Source organism: Centroberyx gerrardi, chromosome 14 (assembly GCF_048128805.1).
Source record: "Centroberyx gerrardi isolate f3 chromosome 14, fCenGer3.hap1.cur.20231027, whole genome shotgun sequence".
Lineage (NCBI taxonomy): Eukaryota > Metazoa > Chordata > Actinopteri > Beryciformes > Berycidae > Centroberyx > Centroberyx gerrardi.
Window position 1 is genome coordinate 20,393,980 of NC_136010.1, and position 22,500 is coordinate 20,416,479.

The 22,500-nt window shown below is 46.7% G+C and overlaps 1 protein-coding gene across 1 annotated transcript in view; it reads left to right on the forward strand.

Annotated features, from left to right (window-relative positions):
- Nucleotides 1-22,500, forward strand: part of plxna2 (plexin A2) — a 151,816-nt gene that overhangs the window by 61,649 nt on the left and 67,667 nt on the right. Inside the window, exons 4-6 of the mRNA XM_078288068.1 lie at nucleotides 8,295-8,395; nucleotides 17,886-18,009; nucleotides 21,901-22,054. Coding sequence (XP_078144194.1) covers nucleotides 8,295-8,395; nucleotides 17,886-18,009; nucleotides 21,901-22,054 — 379 coding nt within the window. The remainder of the gene's footprint in view (nucleotides 1-8,294; nucleotides 8,396-17,885; nucleotides 18,010-21,900; nucleotides 22,055-22,500) is intronic.

A 22,500-nucleotide genomic window follows, 5' to 3' on the forward strand; every position in this document is an offset into this window, starting at 1 on the left:
AATAGAGGAAGAACTGGGTAGTTAGCATGAGCAGTGATAGCCACCATGGCTGAACAGACAAACAGAAGAGTGGAGCCTAAAGAAACTCAAATTTCATCAATAGCAAATCCAAGGAAAAAGGCTACGCTGTTTGATTGACAAGTGATCTCTAGGAAGTGCAGTGCAGAAACGACAAAGCAATAACCACTAAGCACCAAAGATGTTGCCAAAGTAAAAAAAAAAAAAGGAGGAACTCAGCCTTAGAGTTCAAACTGCGGTCAGAAGGCACACGGCTGACCTGCTACTCCTCTGCTTTCCTGCCTTCCTGCCTGGCAGCCTGTCTCCTACCAGTCTGTTACTTCTGATGAGGTGCCAGGGACCGGCCCTGCCCAGGACAGAGGGGGCACAGGGGGGGTTAAAGCCCTAGCATGGGGGGGTTGAGGAGGATGGTACCCTCGCTCCTCGGCGTGGGCATTAGAGTACAGTAGTTCTGCCTGACTGAACTGTGGCGGTTATGCCTGCCATAGCCGACTCTCCTTTCACTCCACAGTCCCAAGGCTGGTTTTCTTGTCTCTTTTCTTTTTCAATCAGTTTCTTCCTTTCTTGTCATGGACTGGCAGTGCTGCAGTCTTTGTATTTGCGTGCGTGTGTGTGTGAGAGAGAGAGTGTGTATGTGTCTGTGTGTTTGCATGGTAGTCTACTGTGACTAGGTTGTAGCTTTTTTTTCCTATGTTTTTCCTATGTTTTTTTCTTTTTTCATTCTTTCTTTGCGCCGAGCCTTGTTTTCAATTGACCCAAATCTGGGAGCTCAGGCCAAATCCAATAAACAGTGGGTTGTGTGTGTGTGTGTGTGTGTGTGTGTGTGTGTGTGTGTGTGTGTGTTTTGTGTTTCGTCCTTGAGTGGCTGATGTGAATAGGAGAAATAAGGAAAAGATGGGCTCAGAGAGCTGGCTGTGACAATAAAGGTTAAATGCTCTCATTTCCACGCCAAATATTATTTGGAGTATGCGAGATGGTGGTTTGTAGATGAGGCAAGCTGTGTCATTTCATTTTGCTTCAGCCTCGCCTCTTTCTTCAAGTTTGCTCTCTTAAAATCAATGAGTAATGTCTACTCTGAATGCAGTCTCCTCTACTTTAAAGTCAGCTTGTCTGGTAAACACCCAGTGTGTCTCCAGAAACACTCGCTGCAACCCACTCTGAATAGATCTGACCTTCAGAAAATGCACTAATACACAATGCTATGTATCAGGGAAGTCTCTCACCCTCCATTTATCCCGCATCTATCCTGCATTACGCCTGCAGACAGTTCTTTAATACATGTTATACAATAGAAAAAAATCAATACTTTATATTGCATCACAAAACTTGTTTCTCTTAAACGACCTGTTGTCAGCGAGCCCTTTGACATCTGTAACAAGAACAACAACAAAAACAAGAATTTTAAAAGCTATTCCTTTCAGCGTGGAGCAACAGAGCAGCAGATAGCGACACTACTCTCTGTCTCCAGGGGATAACGTGTTATATTGTTTTTTTATCTGTATGATGAGGAGGTTTGTTTATGTGCACCCATTATGTGCACATGTGGCTGTAATTGCGTGACACATTTGCTCTTGGAATGTGCGTTTTAAGCCGTCATCAAAGCTCCCAGCTGTTGTGTTGTCTTTGCACAGACAACCTCCCCTACCCCCCCGCCCCCCTGCCCCCTGCCCCCCCCCCCCAACCCCAGTTCGGTCCTTAATCAAGCTGAGTGTAATTGGTGTGAGTCCCCCGGCCTGATTATCCCCAGACTAGCCACAACACTTCAACACGGGCCCTCACCTCTCTCCTCAGAGCCAGCCAGGCTTACGGTGGAGACTGGCAATTGGTTTGAACCACTGACTGACCTCAGACTCACACTGCAGAAACTCTTAACTCTTAACTTTATTCTCATATTCTGTTTTAAAATCTGTTCTCTGTGAAACAAGTACAAAAATCTGCTAATGGTGTGAGATAATTTCCCTTCTTTCCAGTGCAGTTTCACTTGTTTTGCTACTATCGAAACAATGTTGCTTAATTCAGGAAAGTTCTTGAAACAAGTCGATTTGCATTGGATACAAATCAAATGAAGTTATTTCCCATCCATTGGCAGATATATTTTTTTCAGCTGTTTTGAGAAAAATACGATTTTAAGACTCAACACAAGATTACATGACTTGTTAAGATGGATATTCAGTGCCAGGCAACCACACAGAGGAGGAAATATGCGCAGTTGTGGTGGTGGTGGTGGTGGTGGGGGGGGGCTGGTGGGTAAAAAGGGAATGAACAAGAGCGAGAGAGAGAGTGGCGCGCATTGTGGGCGGATGTCAACAAGCTGGATGAGATGGCTGTGCCACAACACCAGAGAGTGGATTTGCTTGGGTCTTAGAGAGCAGAAGGATTTTGCGAGCGGAGGAGCAGGAGGAGGAGAGAGATAGAGAACGAGAGAAGAGAGATGTGGCCTCTGGCCTTGGGAAGAGTCTCAGTGGGATTACTAGAGCAGATTATGGAGTGGCTGGCCGGGGAGACGGCTCGGCCGGCCTTGTAGTCGGCCTGGACACAGGAAACATTGGCTGCGGGGTCAGTGTGGGAGTATGGGACTCAGGGGCCACTCGATTTCATTGCTTTTCATTCATTCAGCAGCGAGTATTTGTTCTTTTTGTCTTTATTTCAACACCCTCCCTCTCTCCCTCTCTCCCTCTCCCTCCCTCTCCCTCCCTCTCTCTCTCTCTCTCTCTCTCTCTGTTGGAATGGGTATTGTGGTCATGATCGATGTGCCTCATTCCAGTGACGTGGTAGCCTGGCTAACTCTCATTAAAAATGGATAGGGAGTAGGGGAGCCAGCAGTGTGTGTGTGTGTGCATGTGTGTGTGTGTGTGTGTGTGTGTGTGGGTGTGTCTGCATGCATTTTGTGTGTGTGTGTGTGTGTGTGTGTGTGTGTGTGGACGTGTTTAAAAGGGGGTGTAGGTGGCAGGCAGTCCCAGAGGTGCCAGCTGTTTACCGTGCACTGCAGGAGGTTGGAGGGGGTGGGGGTTGTGGATTGGGGGGGGGTAGTTCTCCTGAGGTCAGAGCTGGCCTGTTGCCTTGGCAACGGCTTGCAAAATAGCTTCCTCTGCGTTCCTGTGACGGTGGGATTTTCTCTCTTTCTCTTTCTGTTGCTCCCTCTCTCTCTCTCTCTCTCTCAGCGTGGCGAGGCACATCTGGCGCCGCAGAGTGTGGATCTCACTGGAACAGAGTGATGGTCCGTTTCAACCCCGCTCTGTCCCTCTTTATCCCTTTTTTCTCTCTTTTCTTTTTCTGCCTCCTCTCTCCTGCTCTGCCCCCGTGACCCCATCCATCACAGAGGTGCAGTGTGCATGGCTGGGTCTCAGGGCAGCGGGGCAGAGGGGCTGAAATGGAGCCACCATTCATTCTCCGCCGCAGAGAGGGAGGAACAGATGAAAGCGTTCCCGCTGCTCTCTAATGCCCATACATTGTCATCCTCTCCTGGGTGCCGGAGCCAAACGCCTCTGCCCTCCGTTCTGCTCTCCCTCACTGAAAAGGAAATTAAAAAGGAGGAGCGGACACTGTGTTCACAGGTAGCCAGAAATATGGGCGGAAAACCTGTGCAGTGGGAATTTTCAATGGTCTGGCCTTTTTTCTTTGAATGCTAGGGAGGCAAAACACACCTCTGCTCTTGTGTATTGTGCAGTATCCCATCACCAGCTGCCTGTGACAATACTGTCACCTCCCTATTTTGCTTTTTTAAAAATTTATTCTAGAGACACAGCTGCAACTAAAATAAGCAAAACCCCTTATTTATTAAAGGTTATTTAAAGGTTTGAGTTTGGAAGACTTCCGTTCCCAAAAATCATGTAAGTAAACTGTGCCCTCAGACATTATTTTCTTCTTAGTGGCTGGTGGAGATGAAGCGAATCCTTTGGCAGCAGGTTGAGCCATTGTTTGTGAGTCCAGCTTTCTCTGGACAGAGCACTCACTCGCTGATTTAGGATCAGGTTTTGTATTTCGCTCTTAAGTTTTCATTCCTTCCTGTGTGCAGAGATTTCCTGCCAGTGATCATCCCTAACACCAGAATTTAGTTTTGGCAAATAGGGCAAATCTACGGGGTCTCAATTATGACGATGGGATGCACTTCTCCGTTGCAGCCCCACTTTGCAATTCAGGCAGGTAACACAAGTGTATTTTTGCATAAAAATCTTGCCTAGTGCAGCTTTAAGGCTGTGGCATAATAATAGCACCCAAACCCCCTATTAAATCAAGCTATAGGTTTCAATAACGGAGGCTAAACCGCCACATTTAGTGATGCAAGGCAACAATAATGGAAGCTGAAGCCTATTCAACACGAGCCCAAAGAGAGGAAGCTGTTGTTTTAACCCTTGGCTGTCAGTCATCCAGGCTGCTGCGGTAAGCGACTCCACTGTAGCCTCTCTGGTTGAATAATAACCCCCTGCTAAGGCCATCTTCTGCAGAAATTATATTAGCGCAGCAACACGCTCAGGCGACCTCAGGTCAGCTGTGGGCGTGAACACGTTGTTGAGAGAGAGAGAGAGAGAGAGAGAGAGAGAGAGAGAGAGAGAGAGAGACACAGCAGAGAAAGTTGGAGGCAATATTAGATCACATGCAGTGCTTCTTTGTCTTCCTCAAAAACACAGGAACGAGTATGTGCACATCCTTATGGCGGTGTGCATGTGTGAGCACACACACACGCAAACACACACACATGCACACGCACAGGCACATACTGTACACACACACACACACACACACACACACACACACACACACATACACACACAACTCAGTGGGAGAAGGGGCTTCATTGTGCAGCCCTGCTGCGTTGAGTGACTGTAGCGTGTGCTGGGCAACAGCTGCTGTGATCCCCCTCACCCCTCCCTCACCCCCGTCCTCCTCACCTCCACTACTGGCTCATGCTGGCCTAAACATCAATACACTTACTCACACACACACACACACACACACACACACACACACATACAGTACACATGCATGCATTTTCTCTCTCTTTCCTCTGCCTTTTCTCCGCTCTTTTTCAGTTTCCCTTTTTACGTCTTTTGTCTCTCTCTCTGCCTCGCTCTCCGTCTTCCATATCACCCCCTCCCCCCCCCCCCCCCCTCTCCCTCCCTTTTTTGTTTCAGTCTGTATCAGCTGACAGCGGGCTGTGTCTGTCTGTCTTTAGACACCGCTCCATAAGGGACACCCCCAACCCGCCCCCAGCTCCCCCCCCCCCCCGCAACACTCCCCCGTCTTCCCCCTGCTGACAGCTGTCTCCACACTGTAACCCTTTCATGGAGCTGGGCCTCTGTTGAAAGTTACACTATAAAGTTTCGCCGCTTTCGCACATGTTTTGGGAAGGATCTGAAAGCTTTGGGGGTTAAGAGGGATTCAGAGAGAGCACAGACATCCAGATACATACCCAGACTGAGCCGCTGTGTTTCCCCAGCCAAGGCATGTTCCTGGTGGGCTTGTTTGTCATCAGTTCCAGCTTCTGCTGCTGATGTGACCCAGTCTGCAGCTCATTACAGCATGCCACCTGTTTGTCCTGAAGCTAGGGGAGACGCACACACACACACACACACACATACACACATGCAGGCACACACGAACGCACACACACACACACACACACACACACACTCAGATAGAGTTTGTTGAGGTGACAGGGGGTTAATCTAACAGGAGTGTCCGTGGAGGAGCCGCCACACAGCGCAGGGACTGTCAGCGTCCCACCGTGTCAATGGCTGTCTTTGTCCGGGAGGCCCTCCTCTCTGTTGCCGCAGGGCTGGAGACCAGGCAGACAGGTGGAGGGTTATTGCGCTTTTGAGTACCAAAGACAAAACACATTAAAAGAAAAAAAAAAAACATTGCAGCTCACAGCTTTGCCAACTGAAACTAGATCTCAGCCATAGTAAAAAAAAAACAAACAAAAAAAAAAAAACATCCACAGGCAAAATGGAAAGAATTGATCCGATTGAATCAATCTTTCAAGCATTGATGAGTATTGGGGAAGTTGCTATTGTTATTTAGTGCCAGCTAATGTTGGCCATATTTCATGCTAACATCTAAAGATGACAAAGAAATACACTCGGCAGTTTTCTAAAGGCCATACAACTACAACAGCAGTGGGTACGACATTCCTGAAGGACGTGATGGACAGATATTTTACAGACAATATTGTTTCAGAACATCCAAAGCCACTTTTGAACTCTTATGCAGTGAGAGTGAACCATTCATTGGGCTGATCATGCCAAAGCTACATCATCATGCGTTTTCAACAAATGCGGTATTCATTGCTTCATTTTTTCAGCAACAAAAACATTTTCCTCTTCCAACGAGTGTAAAAACATTTTGGGATATTATGGAAATGTTTTCAAATTTTGCTGTTAACCAGTTTTTCTCATTGGATACATCATAATTAAACAAAAATACTCAGATGAAAACCCAGCTGTAGTCTCGGGTGAATGGAGGGTGCGTTATTTGCACCCGCTATTCTCTCCCAACAAGGCAATTGCCGGGAAATTGAAACACAGATAAGGCTGAAAATGAATCTATGTCAAACTATCAAAACCATTTCTCAACCTTCAGTTTTCCCGTGCCTCTGTTTGTCTCCTGTGTGGCGGTGGTGTTTGTGTCAGTGTGTCAGTTGTATACTCCCACTGACCCAGTGAGATGCAGGTGTGAGTGGAGTAGCCCCATGGGACACTTGCAAGCACACACACACACACACACACACACACACACACACGCACGGACCTCTGGACCTCTGCTGCCGCACAAACAGACTGAAGGCCATGTGGTGCAACAGAACCATGTGTGGCAGACAGACAGTAACAGACAGACACAGCCAGACACACACACACACACACACACATACAGACATATAGAAACCGACAGAAGGACAAGTGTGTGTTATGTAGCAGCAGAGAAGAGCCCCAGCCTGTGGATCACACAGCTCTCTGCCCCGACTGACTCACACACTCAGTAGCCGGCTGGCTGGGGAGACGCGACACACTTTGGCACCTCTGTCACTAAGATGGGTGTTTTCTATCAGCACCAGGAGTCGGTCTTTGTGTTCTCCATTGTGTTCAAATGTGTAAATTCCCCCTGCATTTGTGCACATTTAATGTAAATCACATATCAGCATAAGCACAAGGATGTTTGTTTTTTATTCAAATGATAGTCCAACACCCCTGTGTGTTTGTTTTGCGCTCGAAGTGCCTATTCAAATTCCTCCGTGTTGACACTTCCAACGTGTTTTACCTTAAAATAACATTCTTACTGCATTCTCCATTGAGTCGACTTTTTGAGAACAAGCTATAGCACAATGTTAATAATTGCTTTGCAGTTGCACAGTGATGCTGCAGTCATCCATTTGTCTAATAAAGTTGGACTTTACACAAGCTTTGGGAAAAAGTCCCGTTACTGTTAGTAATTACATTTTAGTGGCACAATTATACTGGAGTCATATATTTTTTATTAATAAAGCTGGACTTTACACTAGCTGATTGGAAAATGGCCTGTCATTCTTACTAATTACTTTTTTTTGTTACACAGTTATACTGCAGTCATACATTTTTGTAATGAAGTTGGACTTTACACATGCTCGTGAAAAAGGGCCTGTCACTTTTCCTTCCCTGTGTGGGAGTGTTTGTACAGGCTCTACCTAGGTGGACAGATGCGCTGGTGCAGACAAAAGCCCAGTGATGGCAGAGAGGCAGCTTTCTCTGGCCAGCCGGTCCCAGCTGCTCACTACTGTTTCTTTGGCTTGCAGATAAAGGCAACAGTTGCCCTCTCAAATGCACACGCCTGTCAACTGCACGGCCCCCAACAACACACACACGTCTCACACACACAGACGTGCAGGGGCATAGTGCACCTAATATTCTGAAGGGGACAGAAACTCACACAACCCGCAGCCGTAATTCAGATCAGCGGAGAGATCTGAATATTTACTGTGAATATTTAATATTTACATAGTTATCGTCAGCTTGGAGCTGTAGCTGCATTTTCATATATATCTCAGGTGGTGCCAGTGTATTTGTTGAAACAGATAAAAAAATGAGGAAGGGGGAGGTATGATTTATTACACATTTAGAATCATCGTAACTAAATATTACAAATGAAAAGGAACACAATTCCCTTTTTATTTTATATGTGAAAAACTTTGGATGCAAATATCTGAATAGGCACACACACACACACACACACACACACACACACAGTCTCTGTTTGCATCTTGTGATGTTTGTCAGACTGACCCTGATATATTATTGTGCTTCCAGGTGACCCAAGTTCCCATTGAATCGTGTGAGCAGTACGGGACATGTGGAGAGTGCCTGAGCTCCGGAGACCCACACTGTGGCTGGTGTGTCCTGCACAACATGTGAGTATCCCTCCGACAGCAACCTCAACCATCGCACAACCATCATCCAGACTTTACAGACTTTGTTAGACATCTCGTGAACCCACTCCCACAATGTCCCTCCATTTCTTCACACAAAGGTTATACAACCAGGCAGGTTTAGGCTTTTTTTTTTTTCTCCAATGTTTATCCCAGATCTGATGGAGTTTGAGGAGAGTAGACAGTGTCTGACTGGAAATTAATAGCTGTGCCTCAGAGGTGCAGAGCTGGTTCAGAGCTACTTGTCGCAGTCAGAGTGAATGCTGTCCTACTCTGACATGAGTTGATATTAATACAAAGTGAGACCTTTCACTGTCTGTTGAACTTTCTAGAATTTGAAAAGACAAACCAGAAGAGACCAAAGACAGACTCATTGCTTGTGGAACAGCTAGATGGCTCACTTGCATGGGACCGCCGCGTGTGCCTTATGTTGTGCCTTAGCACCCGAATGGTAAACATGTAATAGACACGGTCTGAATCTTCTTGTAAAGCCAAAAATATCCTTATTGTGAGTATTCTTGGTAACCTAGGGCTTATTTACCTACATACAGTAGTACATGAGGACACGCTGAGCATAGAAACCATGAGTGACACCTGCTGGACCCGACCTGCTACTGCAACACAGCTGACAGCCGCTGTGCCGGAAAGGAAGAGGAAAAAAAAGCTTGTATATTTATCATATTTTGGATGTGAGTCATTCGTTGTGGTAGACATCTGTAAATGGGACTGAAGTGACTGTGGTTAGATGAAATGATGGAAAGGGGTATGCTGGGGACAGAAGATGAATACAACACACTCCTGAAAGAAGCTAAGAGACATTCTGCTCTCTCTCTCTCTCTCTCTCTCTCTCTCTCTCTCTCTCTCTCGCTCTCTATCTATCTCTTTCTCACACACACTCATCTGTCTGAGCTGTTGTTTAGCCGCCATATCCCAAATTCCCCCACTTACAGCCCCTCCTAAAAGCAGCCCCTTCTCTAAAGGTATAGCTGAATCTTTGTGTGTGTCAGAGCACCACCGCAATCATCATTACCGTGATGGCGGCCCCTGCAAAGTGCACTTAAAGTAATTTACATCACTCCAAAGCTGGGACAGGACAAATAATTGCCTGGCGACAAGGTAATTCAGCATGTGTTCCTGCGGAGCTATGGGAGGGGCTGGCTACAGCCTGTGTTCTCCGCAGTCTGCATGCCTTCACACAGGGATCATTTACCACAACATTAGCCTCCGTGCTAGGCTGTTAATCATACTCTTTTTCTGTAGGTGTGGTAGGGAATGGAATAATTCAGGTTGGTGGGAATGTGAATCCACCGCAGTATGTGAGAGTTTTGTGTTTATGTCGCCGGTGCAAAAAGGTGAAATGGGTTTCGGAGCTGTTATGCTGAAAGCAGCTGTGAGGAGGAAACAGCTGTTTGATGGACTGTATGAATGCCTTTTTTTTTTGGAGCATGTGTGTGAGCGCTCGTGTCTGTGTGTGTGCAATGCATGTGTGGGGGCACGATGTTGGTGTACATGCACAAACACTTGTGTGGACCGCTGTACTGTACCGTGGGGAGAGAAGGTCAGCACCTAGCTTCACATCAGATCAGCCATCTGTTTCCCCAACGCCACGCAGCCTCGTGCCACCTGTCTCTGGTCCTAATCCCCATCTCTCTGTCCTTCTGACCCCGCAATGAGTATGGCAGAACCCCTGTCAGCTCTGGCTGAGTTACCGCAGAGAGGCAGACAGGGGCGAGAAGTTGCTTTCAGAGGCCAGTTGGCTCTGGCTGCTGCTGATGCGCGCTTCTACGGGGTTCTGCCCGGAAATGACTGAGAGCGCTACCTAGCAATCTTGACCCGAAGGTATCAATGACACAGCGAAGGAAAAAAAAAAGAGAGACATTAAAAATGCTAAACCAGTAAACCAGAATGATTAGTTAGCACAAAGAGAGACTGTCGGTGTAGTGCATGCATGTAGCCAGGAGTAATAGGAAGCTTCTGTCAAATACTGCTGGAGATGAAGGCAGCTGCACCCTTTTGGTGAAGAGTTCCCCCCCCACCCCGCACGCCCAAAATTACATTTCTTGCCAGTCGCCGTGCCATCCGCAGCTGCGATCACTGCCGCTTTCCCTCTATCCCCCTTTTCCCTCCGTCGCTCCAATTCTCCATCATCCATCCCTAAACCAATGTTGATTTTGCGAAATTATCTTTCCTCCTTCTTCGTCCCCATGTTTGCGTGCATCCCCCCCCCCCCCCCCCCCCTCCCTCACACACACCTCCCCCCTCCATCCCCCATCATGGCAAAGCAAGCATCTAAGCTATGCCACTCATCTCATCTCCGCTCAGCTCGGCGTGGCGCGGCTCGACTCTGCGCTGCGCTGTCTCCCATTTAGACGCTCTCCCCTCTGGATTCAGCTCTTCCACACTCTAGAGATGGTTGGCTTGCCACACATAAACACCCATCGCTTTGATCACCCCCTCCCTCCTCCTACAGCTGCCATCCACAATATCCGTCCTCTTTTCTTCTCCTCTAAACACTATGTTTCCCCCTCCGTCCCTCCCTTTCCCATCTTTATGTTTGTGTGTGTGTGTGTGTGTGCGTGTGTGCGCTCATTGAAGTCCTGCATTCTAAGGTGGCTAATTAGGAACATGGTAGGACATTAGCTTGGTTTGCGGTGATGAGGAGAAACAGAGAATGAGGGAGAGAGAGAGAGAGAGACGGTGGGCTGGCCAGGAGTGGCGTCTCTGTCTTCTCTCTCTCTCTCTTTCTCTCTACTCTTTTTCTTCTTCCTCCGATCCAGCGTGGTGTGAGACTCTAAAGTCCTTTAATTACCGGCAGCTGCTAGGCACCCACTGAAAGCATGAAGAATGAGGGGGGAAAAAAAGAGAGAGAGCGAGGGGATGAGAATGAGGGGAAGAGAATGAGAGAGGGAGAGAGTGTTTGATGCCACACACTCATCGGCCCACAAAACCGAGCAGCGTTTTGATTGCGGCTCAAAGGGAGCTCATCATCTCAAGCGCTCTTCAGTCGCAGCTCCATGAATGGGTATTGGTGGTTCAGCCATCGTCTGACCACAATCCAGAACCATGGAGCTATGCTGAAGCTTTCTCTCTCTCTCTCTCTCTCTCTCTCTCTCTCTCTCTCTCTCCCTCCCTCCCTCCTTCCTCTCTCTCTCAGCCTGCAGCTCATCGTGGTTAGATTAGCTCTCTAATCATGCCCAAAAGAGGCTTTTCCATCTCAAAATGTCCCATGTCGCTCTCTTCTCCCTCCTCCCTCTCAGCTCTCTCCCGCATTCCTGGAGAGGACGAGAGGTTTTGTTGAGATTTGTCAGGATTAGTGACAACTCTGAGTTCCATCCAAGGGTTGAGATTGGACCGTGTGATGCAATGCCAAGGTCAGCAGTCAACCAGCGTAGTGACCCCCCCCCCCCCCCAAGTAATGCTATTATAATCTGTACAATTCTTCTAAAGTAGTGAATGGTGATATGTAATATGTGTATAAGAGAGTCTATTCAGTGTGTCTAGATCAGCGCTAGTTTATTATGTGGATGACAGCTTTGGGCTATTGGTGTATTAGGCCCCAGCAGAGCGTGAGTCAGCATTTGATGGCTGCTCTGGGCAGAATAACACACCGCTACTGCACTATGATCCTGTATTGTATTGTACTGTCAGTCTTCGTGTGGCTGAACTGCTCAGATCTGTTTCAGTACCAACCCACAGGGCAACAGCTACAGTAGAGCAGGAGATGGCACTACCTGTGTCCAACTGAACTGCGTTTCTTTCTGCTGTCCACCCGTGTTTTTCTCTCTTTGTTCCTCTGTTGGCTTTATCCGTTTTTCTTCTCGTTTGCCTCACTCCGGAGCTGTGGCAGCCAGAAGAAATGGCACGAAATGTCCACTTCCACAAATCAATGTTATTAGCTTAAATGCTGTCAAACGATTTGTTCGGCATCCTGGTTGAAGCAGACTAAGTGGCTTCACTTCATCACCAGGAGCAGTCAGGCTTTGGGACGTGGCCCAATCCCTAAACGGAGCAGTCTTAGTTTGGAATGTGGCCCAGGATTTAAGAGAAAGGATTTAAGGATTTAAGAGAGGAAGTAGTAATGCTAATTTATGTTGTTGTCAGGTTACCCATTGTTCCCATGTGTTCGTCAAAATCAACTTAGCTCTTATCACCAAGCATCAAAACACTGCATTAAATAAATCATTGATATGACTTCCACATATTTTTTTAGATAGACCATTTGCTTATGCGGCATGTTCAGCACAGTACTGTACCCCATACAAATTGCGACAATGTCAAACACCAACCATAAAATCCCCTCTAATTTACCACTGGCAACAACAATTAGCCCAGCGATGATAATGGCTGCTTCGGCCCATTGTGGACATCAGACTGTGTATCTAATGGCCGACTCATCAGCTGTAGTAGGCAGGGGAAAGCTGCATCCATCTCCGCAATCTGTGCCTAATGAGATATCGATCACGAACATGCACGCGTATCAATACTTCCATGGATTCCTAGCACATAGGGCTGCTACAGGTTATTAATGATGGCTGAAATACTGCGTCAGTATGTTGAGTGGGTAGGCTAGATGTGTTAGATATGCAACTGGGATGGATTAGCTCAGGTTTATCTGCAGAGGAGCTTGGCGGAAGCATTTAATTTACAGCTCCAGACATGCTGCTGAGGAGGGGGTGGGTTGCAATTATTGTATTACTCATAAGCCAATTATTAATAAATCCATTTACTTCCATATTAGTCAATTCAGTTATCCTGAAAGCCCAGTGTTCATCTCTCTATCTCTCGCTTGTTGGCTCGTTCTCTATCTCAGTTGCTACTATCCCTCCACTGCTCCCTCTCCCACTCTTTTTTCCCCTTTTTGTCTCTGTCATCTCACGCTCAGCCCACACAACTGAAGTCCAGCTAGCTTGATGTAGAGCACTGAGCAATGGCCTCTTTGTGAACCGTTTTCTGTCTTTATCTCCCCCCTCTTTCTCCTCTCTCCCACCCTTAACCAATCTCTTCAACAGAGACCAAAAACATTGTGTTTGCATATCTTTGTGTGTGTGTGTGTGTGTGTGTGTGTGTGTGTGAATGCTCTCAGTTTACACTACAGTAGTTTCTCGATCTATGAGAGGAAGTGAAGTGACCGGGGATGGCCATGCTGCGCTCTGTGTCCTGTGGACGGTGTCCTGCGGTGACACTATCCACGGCCACAGGAGACAGTCTATGAGTTGTTGTGGTTGGTCTGACCCCGGACGTGAACTTTGGGTTTCAAACTGCTCCCTCACATGTCAGCCCAAACCCACACAGCAACTTGAGCTGGTGGAGTTTAACATCTCTGTGGCAGTTTGAAATTGAAAACCCTGTGTTTTTTATATATATATATATATATATATATATATATATATATATTTTATTTTTTTAAATCCTCCTCCGCTTCCCTCCATCCCTCCTGTGGTCCCCATTTAAATGGATATTCTCACACTTTAGGGATGCAGCAGCAAGCAACAAAGGCCCTGAATCACTCAGTATGAGCGTAGAACAGGCTGTGAAGGGAGGAGGCAGTGTGTGTGTGTGTGTGTGTGTGTGTGTGTGTGTGTGTGTGTGTAGGCAGCCTGGCGTGGCCCGGCACTGCACATCACTGCTCGCCTAATCATTCCACTTTTCATGTTGGAGAGGCAAAGTCCCAGCGCAGTCAGTCTCCATACATGTTTACATTAACATGTGTTTCTGCGGAAACACACAGTCCCACACCAGGGCTCCATTCAACCAAATCAAATCATGCCAGTGAAGAAGACATTCTGTAACGTAACAGGTGACCACTTAAGACCGGCAAAGCTTTGTTAAGCACCATCAAATATTCAATATACATCTAGTTCATCCCCTCTCTACCTACATCTCTCCTCCCTCCTCTTCTTGTTCCTCCCCTCCCCCCCACCCACCATACTGTCCTGCCATGCCGCCTTTCCTCTGCCCCTTTTGCCTTTCTGTGTGGTGATTTTAAAATGGCTCCCCCTCTGTTCTCTCCTCCTGTTTTTAAACATGGTGCTCACAGCTAGAGCTGCAATCAGACAGGCTGCCTTCACACCTCCACTGAAGTCCTTAGATGTGGTAAAGGAAGGGGAGGAGGGAGAGGAGAACAAAAATCTTCCCCTGTCGCGTGCCTCTCCTGCTCTGCTGTCAAGGCCGGGCTGCGTGTCTGTGTGTGCGTGTGTGTGTGTGTGTGTGATTGAGAGCGAGAGAGCGAGTGCATGCACATGTGTGACCGTGCGTGTGTGTGTGCATGTCTTTGAGTGTGTACGCACATACTTGTGTGGCCACGTTCCCTTCCACAAGTGTGTGTCTGTGTGCTTTAGCGTGTGTGTGTGTGTGTGTGTGCGCGCACTCGCGTGTCCGTGTGTCTATCAGAGCCCAGCACAGCGGAGACGACAGTGTAATTGCCTGTCTAGGGCAAGGGAATAAGAAGCGGGCATTGGTGGAAAGGACCCAGAGGTCTGGCCTCCGCTATCCTCACCCACCCACGTCATACAGAAAGCTACATGCCACTGCCCATTACACTATTACACTGTACATTACATATAGGCTACTGTGTTAGATTTGATGCAGTGTCAAAGCTTAATTTCTGTCTGCAGCCCACACAAATTGCCAAAGGAGAAAACAATATACTAGTGTTTTTTTTGTGTGTGTTGTTTATATGTATATATTTTTCATTTTCCCACTCATTTAACAAGATTGCATGCAATGTGACTGCCACTTATCGCTGCATTCATATCCTGCAGCGTTGTTTTAGATAGCAGAGAGGAGGAATGATGGAACAGCCAGCTACTACTTCAGCACCATGGACAGGGCTTGGAGAGAGTAACACCCAGGCTCACTGCCTGTAGCTGCGGCTCTAGGGGAAAATGGCCACTAGCTTACGACAGGCACCGGGTTGGAAGAACCGCACGCGCTCGTATCGTCGATCTGTTTGTGCACATGCGTGTCTGCGTGTGCTCGCGGGCTTGTGTCCGCGCACACGCGTTTTCCCTTCCTTCATTCTTGCATGTTATTTTATCCAGCTGTGTGTGTTGCTGTGTAACAAAAAAAAAAAAATCGAACGCGTGCACACCAACAGGCATTCATGCTTGTGTATCCGTTCCTTTAACACCTCCGAGCATTCCACAATGTGAGGGCACCCTCAGGAATGTGAGTGATGGAACACAAAGCGGCGGAGAGGCTGTTGAGTGACAGGCCGGGGCCAGAGAGGGAGGGGAGGGAGGGGAGGGAGGGGAGGGAGGGGAGGGAGGGGAGGGAGGGTCGAGACGGGGAATATGGGGAAGGCAGGATGCTAGTCAACACTTAGTGGCATGCACTTCAGCTAATGAGAGAGGCAAGGGGTCAGCTTCTAACTACACACAGATAATGGCCGTCTCCCGAAACCATGGCAACAGCGAACATCCTGCCCCCCACCACCGGCCCCCCTCCCTCCATACCTCCTCGCTGCACTTCCATCTCCCTCCTCCCTCCCTACTGAAATGAATTTTGCAACAAAAAAAAATCACAGTGAGGAAAATCAATGCGGGGCTTTTTGTCAGTTTAATGACCGCCCAGGTTTTTGCATCTGTACCCCCACGCCTAGGAGACATGCATAAAACATCGTGCCGCAGCCCACACCTGAAAGCACATTAAGTATAATTTTCTGCTGCCATTGTGGATGTAAAAGAGAAGCACCAAATTGCAGACAGAGTAACACCTTGTCAAGAAAGGTGTACTAATTTCAACTTGTGACAGAGCGAGACAAAAGGGAGAGAGAGAGAGAGAGAGAGAGAGAGAGAGAGAGAGATGTGGCAAATGCAAGGGAGATGGAGTGGTGGAGTCAAATAGATGAAGAGAAGAAAGAGAATGCATAAAAGGAGTGATGATGGAAATCTAAAATCGTCATATTGAAGGTGTAGAAATAGAGTTTCTGGGGCGGTGAAAGGAGGGGAAACCAGGTAACCATTTTAAAACGCGTTCACATGCCTGGCGCAGTGGCCCCCCCTTTCCCAGTGGGAGATGCACACTACTACACTAATTCTACACTTCTCTGCTCTCTAAAAACCCCAGGGAGTGATGTGTGTATGTGCGAGTGTTTGTGTGTGTGTGTATGTGTGTGTGTGTGTGAACCATTGCGTGCTTGTGACTGTTCATGTGTGTGGCTGGTGGATATGGCTTGAACTTCTGACAGCATAATTACACAGAGAGGTTGTGGATGAAGATGTAGCTGAGAGTCAATATGTGTGAGAGTATGTGGTTAAGAGGCATGATATGGGCTTGACGCACACCGACAGACATACACACACACACACACACACACACACACACACACACAGTGAGCAGTGAGGGGAGGAGGGACAGCGCTGTAGTGGCTCGTCAGCGCCGCGGACAGCCGCCGACCCGCCGGAGTCCAATTAGAGCCGCTGTGACCAGACAGCCAGTTAGCCGGCGCTGCTCCTGCAGACTAGAGACAGACACTTAGACTGCCGGGCTGGACGAGGATAGAGTGCCTTTGGTCTAATGGGGTGGAGGGAACACAGTTTTAATAAGAAGGAGGAGACGGCGGAGTTTTAATGAGGGACAGGGCGGATTTCGTGGGTGTCGTAAGGTACTTGATGCAGCGTCTGACCATTAAGATCCCTTATGAGTGAACGGCGTGTAATTTGCACTAGTTATGTCTCCAAAGTTATGCGGTGATTGAAGGATGTAATTTGGGTGTGTAACGCTTAGTGCTGTGGCTTGGTAGTTTGTATAACTATGGTGTATTAAATTAGGCGCTGGAGGCAGTGGTGCCAGCCATTATGTTGCTGCAGATTAGTTCTGTGGCTCATTGGGAATGCATAGCCTCCTGGAGGCCAGCGGCCAGTTTAGAAGGACTGCCGGTGCAACATTGGGGCTCAGGTCAAAGATGCCAGCTGTTATTGATGATGGGAGTGTTATGTAATACAGGTCTTTACAAGAGTGAGTTAGTAATGTCATGTTGAGGGGACATTGACACAGCGCTATTTCCCCCTGACTGGACTGTAACTAGATAGTATTCTCATTCCCATTACAACATTGTTAATCATCCCTTTTCTTAGATAGTGTTTTCATTTTTATTACAACATTGTTAATCCTCGTCTTTCCCTCCCCTTCGTTCTGTTGTTGGATAGTGTTTTCATTTCTGTTACAACACTGGCATCCCTTCTTTCTTCCCCCCATCTTCAATTATCAAACAGTATTTTCCCTCTTTCTTTCTGTTGACATTCATTTCACAAAATTGATAGTGTTTCTTCCTTTCCCCTGCCTTCTATTGTAAATGTTTTCTTTAATATTGCAACATTAGTCGTCTATTAAATGTATATATTTGTTGGGTTATTTACAGTATGTTTTAATTCTTATTACATCGGTAGCCCCTCCTTTTTCTTTTTTTTCATTTTATTACAGCATTGGTAACCTCTCTCTTTCTTTGCCCCTCCTCCTCTTCTCTGTTCAGCTGCTCCCAGAGGAACCGGTGTGAGCGCGCAGATGAGCCGTACCGTTTCGCCGCCTCTCTCAACCAGTGTGTGAAGGCCACCGTGTACCCAGACAGCATTGCAGTGTCAGAGCCCAGCGTACCTGTAAGTTAACAAAGATGCATACGCACACACACACACACACACACACACACACACACACACACACACACACACACACACACAGAGTATGCCAAACACCTGCAATCTCAACCACTACTTGCACTATAAAAACTTGCCTCCCATCTGCATATTTCCCACCCACATGTAGAGGCAGAGCTGTGTTTTTTTTTTTTTTTTTTAGTCTCTTTTTATTGAGGGTTTTACATAAAGACAGAAACAGGCGAGCAGAAAAAGAACACAGTTCATACAGACACTAAATTTACTCACACCTGCCTGCCAATTCCCACACCCCCAAGCATGTTCCCAATCTCATACACCCACATCCTAGCCCTCATCCCCCCTAAACATGGACTGACAAACAAACATAAAAGATTGAAAAATAATACAGATAATGGAAATAAATAACATACTAAAAGTAATGCAGAAGAAATTAACAAGACATACATCAGTGTGGACCTGTATACGCCCATGTTAGCACTATACAGTACATCCTAGAGTTGCAAGCACCTTGGTGCATACCAGAACACATGTAGGCTGGTCGTGTGTTTAGACTAGCAGAGCACTTATTTTAGAAATGCAATATATAATAAATTCATGCCTATTTACATAGAACCTTTAAGATGATACATCACATGAAACATTCTTAACGAGCAGGTCAAGGATATATCCAGTCATGTCATAAAGGATAGGAAAGGAGCCCAGATTTTGTCATATCTGCTCACAAAGTCTATGTTGCTATATATGACTCTTTCTAGTTTAGCTATTTTGGCAAGTGCATTAGACCAGTCTTGAATAGTAGGAGCGGAAGTGTCCTTCCATTTGCAGTATAGTAACTTTTAGCGACTGTAAAGGCTGTAGCCAACCACTTGCTCTTAGGTTGATTTACAAGTCTGGAGAAGATACTAAGTAGGCAAATTGCGGGATCTGGATCTATTTGTGTTCTTGTTACTTCACTAACCCTTTGATAAACCTCAACTCAAAAGCTCTTAATTGTAACACAATCCCAAACCATGTGCAGGTAGGTCCCTTCCTTAGCTGAGCATTTCCAGCAGGTGCCTGTTGGTCTGAGGCCAACCGGGTCCAATGGTACCGGTGCACTGTTTTGAGTTGTGTTAAGACAGTGTGGGCCCTACTCCAAATCTCATCCCACTCTTCTTTGGTAATGTCACATCCTAAATCTGTAATCCACAGCCTCTTTGTGGCCTGAAAGTTTGATGTTATTTTGTCAATGAGTTCTTTATAGATTCCAGGTGAGTTTATTTTAAATTGATCTCTTTCCAGTAAGCATTTGTCCCAATGTGATGCCAATGGAAGGTCTTTACTTTTATTCCTAAAAGCTTCCACTCCACTTCTTAGTTGGAAATATCTCCACCAAGGTAGTAGGACAGGAGAGATTGCTGTGTTCAATTCCGTATATGATTTAAATCCAACATCTGTGTGTATAGATCAGCCACTTTGGAAACGCCACTTCCGCAAAACTCCTTCCATTGGAGTGGCTTCTTGCCTATAGTTATAGAGGGGTTGTCCCAAAAAACACCGTTTCCTTAGTAGATTTATGAATCAACCTCCAGATGTTGTATAGGAAACTCAGACAGGGGTGAGGCTCATCCACTCCTTGCTGTTTAATATATATAGCATCTTTCAACTGAACAGGTAGCATAAAGTGCTGCTCGATGTTAACCCATGATGGCTTAGGATAGGGAGATATAACCGTCATTATAAACTTATTCAATGTGAATGCCCAATGTATAACTGGAGATTGGGCAAGTTAAACCCTCCTTTATCTTTAGGTGTTTGCAAAGTTGTAAGGCTTCGTTTTAAACGATCCCACATTGCAGTTCATCTAGTCTTGATTCCGGTCGATGCATAAACATTAGATTGGAAGGTTCATAAGTGCTCTACGTGGGCGTTTCGGCGTGCATATGCTCACTTGGTACGGAGCAGCCAGTATATGTGCCAAGATATGTTTGCGTGGGCGGGTGTGTAGGTGTTAAAGTTGTCGGAGCGCAGCTGAGTACAGTGCAGTATTTCCGCGTGGACTGGGTGAAAACAGGCAGATAGTGCATCAGTAAAAAGCTCTGATTGTCTAAGCTGTGTTGACTGCTTCACACATGCACACATGTGGACACACACTTCAGCTCTTTAGACACCCACACCGCTAAACCGACCAGCTGAACATCAGAATAATTCTACTGAAAGTGCCAGCAGCACCGACAATGAATCCTGCTGCATCACATTATAACTCACCCTCCAACTCGCCCTCAGTGCGCCCTGCCCTGTCTCCCAGTTTACAAACAGTGGTTTATCAGAAGTAAACCATGTTTGCAGTTATGTTTGTTTTGATGCTGAAATGTTTCCATGTCAGCCATGCCAGCAACAGGGTCATCTCGCCACCCAAATTCACACAATTCACATATTCCACTGTGGCAGACAGCTATCTCCATGACAACAAAGCCTCTTCAGCTGGGCGCCAGGAGAGATGGGAAGCGCAGAGAAAACAATCAAATTACCTTTATTAAAACTCCGCCACCAATTAGGCTGGCCGTCGCTGCCAAGCTCCAAAAACACCCACCGTATCATCAGGGAGGACAGGGGAACAAAAAGAGCAAGGACTTAACACTCACAGACAAGCTTGCTTTCGGTAGCGACATAGTCGTGTGTGTGCGTATGCGCACGTACGTGCGTGTGTGTGTGCATGCATGCGTGCAAACAATTTGGAGTGTTTATGCGTGTATGTGTGTCTTGGCAGAACGATGAGAGCTAATTAATGTGAGAGGTTACTCAGGGAATTCCACATTGAACAAAAGACATTGATTGCTGTGATTGCTGTAATCAAGGATCTCTCAGACGCACCTCAAAGTGAAGCAACACAAACATGGTGAAAGTAAAATAGGGGAAGAGGAGAGAGGTCTTCAGCAGAAGGAAGAAAAGCAAAAAAAAACACCCATCCTCTGAATGGGTACCAGAATAAGCCAGCTAACTAGGGAGGCAGTGTAGTGAGCTGCTGAGACAGTCAGCATCTCTTGAAAGGCCTACAGTTTAGCTGTTCAGCTGCCTCGCCTGTCCCAGTAGCCCTGCGGTGTTTAGTGAGAGGCAGATAAAACAAAGGGAAACTTCAAACGGTATGGCCCAAAAATAACAGCTAATGGAACAAGGCTGTGAAATGCCATGGTGATAATTATCCAGGCTGCCTCTCTTGGCTGAAGAGCCAGATCACACACCCTGCACGCAGAATACATTTATTTATAGGCAGAACAGCTGAACACTCTAGCCTCGGTGTCACCGCTCTCCAGAGGATGACTTCAAACGCCTCTGTGTGTGTGTCTGCATGTGTGTGGTGTGGTGTGTGTGTGTGTGTGTGTGTGTGTGTGTTTTTGCTTGCGTTTCGTGTATCTGTGCGTCCCTGTGAACTCTAGAGAAAGAGGAAACAACAAATAGGATTTGTCAATTGGCCATTTTTCCAATTTCCCTTCAAGCAGCTGAGTTCATTGACCACTGATTAAATCGTAATAGCGTCTCTACCTCTGGAATAATATCCACACCCAGATGAAAGATAAAGCTCCAAACACAATACTAATCCCAGTATTATCCTTATTTTGATGATTATGAGGCTCAGACACATACGCAACATTTGAGGCAATGTTGATGGACAATTTTGCAGGCAGCTTTGACCAACAGTATGTTTTTGTACTTTGTATTTTGAACTTATTACACTATTGCATTCGGACCACTATGTTATCCACAATGTTTTTGTCCCACCTACCAATCCCCATCCCTCCTAAAGGCGATATTGCCCAAAATGTCACCAGTGTATCATAACCTTTGTCACATAATAAAACCATTGTTTGGCCATGTGTCCTGCCCCGTGTACAGCTGCTGGTGAAAGTGAGTGATGTTCCGGACCTTTCCGCCGGCATCACCTGCTCGTTTGGCAACCTGACGGAGGTGGAGGGACAGGTCAGCGGCAACCAGATACTCTGTGTGTCTCCTGCTGCCAAAGATGTCCCGCTCATCCCCACCGACCAAGGTAGATATGACACAAACACGGACACACGCATACCCCCATCCACAGTAAACAACCAACTGATGAGTTCAATAAAAGAAAAGGAATCTTTATTTGTAGTGTGCCTTAGGTGTATCTGACTGTTGCAATGTACTTAAAGGTGAGAGAACTGAAACACTATAGAGCCTTCATACACCAAAAACAGCCATTGTTGGACTGATTTGTTTCTCTCACTCTGATTTGTTTCTCTCTCTCTCTCTCTCTCTCTCTCTTTCTCTCTCATGTTTATGCCATACTGTTGAGCTGAGTGTTAAAGGTCTATGTGCTCACTGTCCATCTGCACACATACTCACCGTAAACACATAATAAAGCATTAACACACACACACACACACACATACACTCTGAAACATCATTATTGATCCAGCACCCCCTCCGTCACATGGGCAGTAGCTGCCTAACAAGCTCCCA